Below are 6,786 nucleotides of genomic sequence, written 5' to 3'. Positions count from 1 at the left end.
AAGGAAAGGTGAGGGGAGCGTGGGGCAGAGGGGAGGAAAAGCAGAGGGAGACAAAGGTTGCTTGGGGGAAAGCGGCTGAGAAATGGCTTTTGCCAGCCACCCCCAACCCTACCTCTCTCACGCTACACACCCCTTTGGAGATACAGGGGTGGTGGCGGGTCACGGGATCTCCGAGTCTCCGCTAACAAGCCTAAAAACTGTGAAGTGCTGTGCCCGAGTCCACTGAGACCAGCTCGGCCTCTTCTGTCTTTGACAGTTTTGGTTTTGAGAAATTAGAAGACTGGTGAAAAACCCAAATAAACTCAGCACCACAGAATACTGATCTCTAACTAGCACAGCGGGGTCACAACGGACTGTCCCTACAAAGCACCTGCTCAGAGTGAACTCTGGGCAAGGGACGCAGCAATGGAAGGAGGGTTAGGAACAGTCTCATCCCACATGAATATGGCTATGTGATGAGGGAAGGTATCAGCTAATTAACCACACTGGCATTTATCACAATGTTCACAGGCTACATCACTCTGGGAATAAATCCTTCCCTCTCTATTACTACTACATGGGATTTCACAATCTAGTTACCTGGCTGGCCCAAGTGCTACCGGCACACATTACTGCAGTTCTGGCCTTTGCTAGGGAACATCACCCTGGGAAATCCCAGGGCAGTGCATCACTGTTAATAATTCATCTGACTGTAAGCAAGCCCTGACTTTCCCAACACCATCTCATGAGTAGTGTCAGGAGATTTCATGATTATTTGGCAAAGTAATTTCTTCTTCTTCCAAGTGGATGCTGTACACTCCTCAGCTTGCTCTGGGGACAGTCGTGGGCTGACCAACACACACTCATTACAGGTAGGAGGAACCAGCCCTTCTGTTTTACATCCACTCACCCTCATACCTTCTGTCAAGGAGGCCTGGTCATGACCCCTCTGCAGCCACTCCTACCTCAATCTCAGGGCTCAGTGCAGAGCAGCGGACACACTCCCTCCTCTGGGACTGTGCGGGCCAATGCTGGAGAGTAAAACACGTAATGGGAAATCCACTTGCCAGTGGAGAGCAGCAACCACTAGGAACCAGGGCCAGCCCTGCATGGAGTTATTTTGAATAAGAAAATTACTGTTCAGTAATTAAACCTGCCTATTGAAATACTGATGTGAAGCCTGCAGAGACAGAGGGGGGAAAGCGCCCCATAGCTCATGAGTTCCAAAGGAAATCACTTGCACTATTGTCAATCTGCTTAGACTGCTCCCTGCATTGCACTCTCAGCCCTCTTGTCTAAGGAAATACTCACAGCCATTTGAGCAGGTCTGAGAATGCACGAGAGGTTTTGACCAACCGTCCATGGATCCTGACCCAAGAAACCCCACTTGCCCTACACACTAGTGCAGGTCTGCAGCTGCGCTGGCCAAGCCTATGGCACAGAAAATCTCTGATGTGTCACTGGCAAACTGCAAAAGCACAAATGTGAAGGTCAAGTGTTCATTTTCAGCTTTTCTTTGCAGAGGCAACCCTGAAACAGCTCTGCAAGGACTGGGAGAGGGCGGGGAGGAGGAAGCCTACGTTGAACAAATCCTTGTCCCAGGTAGACAGCCTGTCAACACCTGGAGCGATCCAGTGTTTGGCATGTGTCGTGCAGGTAAAGCTGTGTGTATTGTCTCTCAGAAGGTGCTGAGGGAAAATGCACTGTCACTGTTGCGAAGCAGCTTACAGCATCGACTCTAGTTTCCGGGAGCGAAGAGCTACTGATGCACTTTAAGCTACTCCCACAAATAAGAAGGCAAAGCTCCAGATCGGTTTTAAAAAGCTGTCCCAACATTTGAGCTGCACCAGAGCTGGATGGTTTCCACAGCTCAGTCTGCTGAGCCGAGTGCGGCAGCCTCTGACAGACATTCCTAAGGGTACCAAGAAAATGATCGGTGGCCCCCAGGATCGATCGGTGTTTGAGAACCACAGATATTGGCTTGGCTCTGATTTAGAGCAGGAGTACCCAAGCTCTATCCAACCAACAGGGCCACTGGCCTGGTCTCAGCAGCCTGTGCTGCCCACTGAAATGTGTCTACAACGGAGCAGCTGGGTCTGGCCTCTCCTGGAATGAGGAGAAGCTGTCCATTGAGACGACAGCTCCCACAGGAGACACTCCACCTTCGTCTGGTAGATCTACATGGCAGAACTCTGGACCACGCACTAGCTACCCTGGTGTTAAATCACAAGCCCCCAATTCTCCAGCTTCAGTGTGTGGGGAGGGGCAGCTCTGTGACACTAACTTTCATCCTTACGCTAGGACCAACGTTGCAGAAAACCTTGATCTACCTGTTACTATGTCCACAAAGCTGCCCTCAGCCAAGGAGGGAGCTACAAATTGATCTACAATGAACTACAGGACAAATTACAGACAGCTGAAAGACAGAAAACACAAGAGAGATGGATGGGATGGACAAATGACTGCAGCGTGGAGCGAATTTGAACTTCAAGTGAACCTGAGCAGAATGACCAGGCTGACTGCGCTAGCTTCCGTGATATGTTCATTGGTTGATGTCAGCACCATCAATCTAGCCTCTGTAAAGCTTGGCAGTAAAGGCTGGCTTTGCTTTCCTGCAGCAGAAAATAAGAACTAAAAGCCACTTTGGAACCCTAAAAGAAAGGAGCACCTTCTGGGAGTCACCCAGGCCTATACCAGCTGATGCCAAATATTACAGGCCTTAATTCTTGTGCTCAGACCTGACCCTTTTATAACCATATACTCCCATTCTTCCAGCAATAGAGCTGGTCTCTAAGAGGCAGTTAGTAAAAGAGAGACTGGTCTGGAGAGTCAAAGCAGAGACCTGGAATCAGGTTCTACCAGAATGCTATGGTGTTTTGCACTTATTTCCCCCCAGCAACACGGTACAGTGCTTTGAAACCAGAAATGGATCATTGGACAAGAAATATTTTACATATGTACAAATACAAAATACACAAACCAACAGTACAAAACCTACTATTAGTCAACACTCTGTTAGACTAGAGAACTCAGGAAAGTCAAAAGCAGTGCAAAGCGGGTCCGAATAACCCAAACCCAGAGCTACAATACCAGTATTTGTTACTATGGCAATTGCATTTTAATAGGGTTAGACAACCTGTCTTCTACAATACAAGAAGATGCACACTTTAACACTTACTTTTAAAAAATGCCATTTCGCTGCTGTAACGTAGTTTTGTTCCACAGCAGACTTGAAAAGCAGCACAGAGCTAAGATGAATGCTTCTAAAGAACTTATTACAGCAACAGACTTCACCAAGACATGCATTGGACTCAGGAGTGAGTCAGAGACACCACTTGTAAGCATGCTGAGGTCAGGGTTTAATGCATCATACACTTGCCCAGTGGAACTATCTCAGCCTTGTCCAACATGGTCAGGTTTTAGCATTTCCCTCCCTGAGTGCAGCAGTGTGCAGGGACGGGGTGCACAAATCTCTTTCCTGTTAGCAGCCAGCAGGGGCAAATGCTTGAAAACTGCCAAAGTAACTGGCAGGTTCCAGTGCCGCTTTATGCCAAAGCCATGGCAAAGCTTTCAGGTGGCTGGGAGAAGTCAGGATGGCCTTGCAGAGGTCTCGCTGGAAATGCAGCCTCTTTGTGCCAGAGAGAGGTGCCACTGAGATCCCTGTGCTCTTTGAGCTACTGCACTTTGCCAGCGACTTGGGAGAGAGCCCTAAGTGGAACTGAGCGAGCGACCCTGGCTACATGAGCTGAAAGTAACAAAAACCATTAAGGTCTCAGGTGTATCCTGGCCACAAGTGAGCTGAGGGCAGTCTTGACTTGGAGAAGCAGATGAAGGGTTTACCATAACTCAGGGTTAGCTTGCTAATCAAAGGACACCCCTGGACTGCTGAACTGATGGTTTTGTGACCCTGCACAAACCAGAGAACGCTGCTGTACTGAGCGGGGCAGCTGGGGCAGTTTATCCTGCTGCACCTCAGTTCCCAATTTAAGCTGGTGCATTTTGTGATTCGTTGACTAACTGGCTGTATCTTTAGCCTCATTTCCCCAAATGCTCTATCCCTAGCAGGGCTCGCTGCTAGGAATCTCTCCAGATTCCCATGAGCTGGGTTCATGGCGTGCAGCATTTCACTTCAGATCTGTCTGGAAGTGAGCATGCTGCGGCAGGTGCTATAAAGCAGGGAGAACTGAGGAAGCCGTCTGCCAGGCTCTAACTAAGGGACTCCTGACCAGGAATTGTCCCAGCAGGACTAAGGGGGGAGGGTGCCTGGCAGAAAGGGTTAACACAGTCCAAATCTCAGAAACAACATGTACAAAATGATCAGGGAAAGCGCAGGAAGGAAGGCAAGTCATTAGAAAAGTGTCCTGTCTGCCGAGAAGGGTTCCAGTAACACTGCTCATCAGGGCTCGCCTCCCATCAGTAGTATCTGTGCGCATGCGCCGCGTCTCCAGGGAGCCGGCCTTCCCTCGCTCCTCAGGACTGTGGCATCTGCTGACATCTAGTGGGGCTGGGGGGCAGCCGGGCAGCAGCGCTTTGCTCTGTCCTGAAGCTGTAGTCATACTAGAGAGCAAAACAAAGAGAGAGAGACCAACACAGGAGTGACAACGATGCGAGGGAGCAGGCTAAAGCCGCATCACTAGCACTAGATGCAGAGAGCAGCACGCGAGCTGTCGTCTCAGACCCAGCCTTCTCTCCACCCGGTGGAGGGCAAAATGGGGCACGCCCTGCTCCCTGGCGCGGCACTCAGAGCTGTTAACGCAGGGCAACACATTGTACCTGGGTGAGCGATGTGCCCCTTGTCTCCATGCATGCCCACAAGCCCCTCTGCGTTCTTGCACAGAGCTCTCCCCAGCCTGCCCACAGCCCTGCTCCCACCAGTGCTGCCCAGTGCACTGGCCAGAGGAGGCCACTACAGGATGCTGCAAAGGGTCACACTTGCTGCCCCTTCCACCACAAACCAGCCCTTTAAGTCTGTGGCAATGCTATCTGCTGCCAGCTCAATACGTTGCACAACATTCATGGAGAGAAAGCAGGGGTGTCCCCCAAGCCCTGCTGATTCTTTTGCTTTTCCTCCAGAAACTCATTTTTGTTTAAAGTGTCGAATTATAATCCAGATCTGTGCTAAGGAATAAATGGAAAAGCAATTCTCAGTTAGTGGGAACAAATGCTCTTTAGCATTTCCAAGCACTGGTCCATAGCCAAGCTCCCAGAGTGATGCTGGTGTGGCCAGTGGAACCAGTAGGAACACTGTTAGTGGGAATGCAGGGAATTCCTTCCTCCAGATCAAGTAGCTCCTTGTGCTGAGATAAATTGGAACATATTATCTATCACGTAAAGCATCTGGGAGAAATATTTCTCCTCTCAGGGAGTGGGTACACAAACTTGCACCAGTTTAATTAAACTGGTTTAGTTAGATGGCGCAACCCTGCAAGTAGATGCTCTTGTTTCATTATTTCAGTTTAGCTTAAACTTGTTCCTAATCGATTTAAAATAAACAGAAATAAACCGAGTTTAAGCCGGAACAAAAGAGTGTCCATGTGGAAAATCAAACCTCACATGAAGCCAGCACACTTCTGGGCAGGGGGGCCCTGGAGAGCTTTGCCATTGATTTCCCTGAGAACAGGGCCGACCTCAGCTGGGCGGGGCAGAACTCAGGCTACCCCGCAAAAAGCCGCTTTCCAACGTCAGCTCCTGAGGCCTTTCCGGCAGAGGCCTTTCCGGGGCAGTGATTCGCTCCGACACCCAGTGTGACTGTCAGGAGGATTCAGCCTGGCCGGCTGGCTCGTCTCCAGGGCACTTGACTCCAGAGATGCCCTGCCTGCACAGACCAAAGGACACTGCGCTTCCCTGCCAGAAATCCATCTTTGAACAGCAATAACAGCCACAGCCCAGGGCTTTTCCTGAGGATTTATGGCTGGCTGGGATCCTCCAGTGAACCTCTGGCCATCAGCTCCTCCCAGCCAGCATTAATCCCCAGGAAATGCCCTAGGCCTGACCATTAGTGCTTAGAGGTTTTCACTGAGAAGAGCTGTAAGTGCATGGTAGCACTGCCATCTTGTGGCAAATCGTGGCTCATACACTTCCAATACCAATCAATTGAGCACATGCTCTCTCATCAATACTGAAATATTTTGCTGTTCTGTGGCATCTTTCAGCCCAGGATCCCCAGGCAATTACAATTAGTTAAGTGGCTTAAGAACGATCATGCCAGTTGGACACACAGGAAAAACACAGCACACAGCAATTAAATGACTTACCCTACTGGCAGTTAGGACTAGAACCCAGGAGTCCTGACTCAATTCCCCTGGCCCTAGCTCTGGTCACTAGGGTCGTTCATACCCTCTTCTCCAAAGTAACCGAACAGGCGGATGATGAAGAAGCCATTCCAGACCTCCTAGTCCAGAGCAAACACCCCCCTTGGCCCCAGGCACCTCGTTACACAGCTTAAGCAGTCCCTCTACTGTGGCCAAGAAACATATTGAAGGAGGAAATACTGAATCATTTAAACTGAACCCTCACTATCACTGCTCAGTAAAATAACCTTGGCCCTGGCTAGTACATGTGACGGTCACACGCGAAGCACACAGCTAGTTCACCAGCATGCCAGCGAAAGCCCTTCGCCCTGGCTAGTAACAGCCTTGGAGCGGAGCGGAGGGCACTGACATGGTCGATTGAGGTCTGGCAGTTAAAAGTGGCTTTTACCACACTCTTTAAAGGTCTTCTTCCCGCTGCGACGCTGGAGGGGAGCTCAGCTCAGAAAGCCCCACAGCCCCTCAGGAAGCGCCGGGATAACGGTCACTGAAACCATGA

The 6,786-nt window shown here is 50.1% G+C and overlaps 1 protein-coding gene across 6 annotated transcripts in view; it reads right to left on the bottom strand.

Moving 5' to 3' along the window:
• Nucleotides 1-278: 278 nt before the first annotated feature.
• MVB12B (multivesicular body subunit 12B) overlaps nt 279-6,786 on the bottom strand; it is a 110,400-nt gene continuing 103,892 nt past the window's right edge. For all 6 annotated transcript variants that reach the window (XM_074973997.1, XM_074973998.1, XM_074974003.1 and 3 more), the window contains exon 10: nt 279-4,536. In XM_074973997.1, coding sequence (XP_074830098.1) covers nt 4,450-4,536 — 87 coding nt within the window. In that variant the 3' untranslated portion in view covers nt 279-4,449. The remainder of the gene's footprint in view (nt 4,537-6,786) is intronic.

Source organism: Natator depressus, chromosome 16 (genome assembly GCF_965152275.1).
Source record: "Natator depressus isolate rNatDep1 chromosome 16, rNatDep2.hap1, whole genome shotgun sequence".
Classification (NCBI taxonomy): domain Eukaryota; kingdom Metazoa; phylum Chordata; order Testudines; family Cheloniidae; genus Natator; species Natator depressus.
Note: the sequence above shows the minus strand (reverse complement) of the source record. Positions and strands in the feature narration are given on the sequence as shown.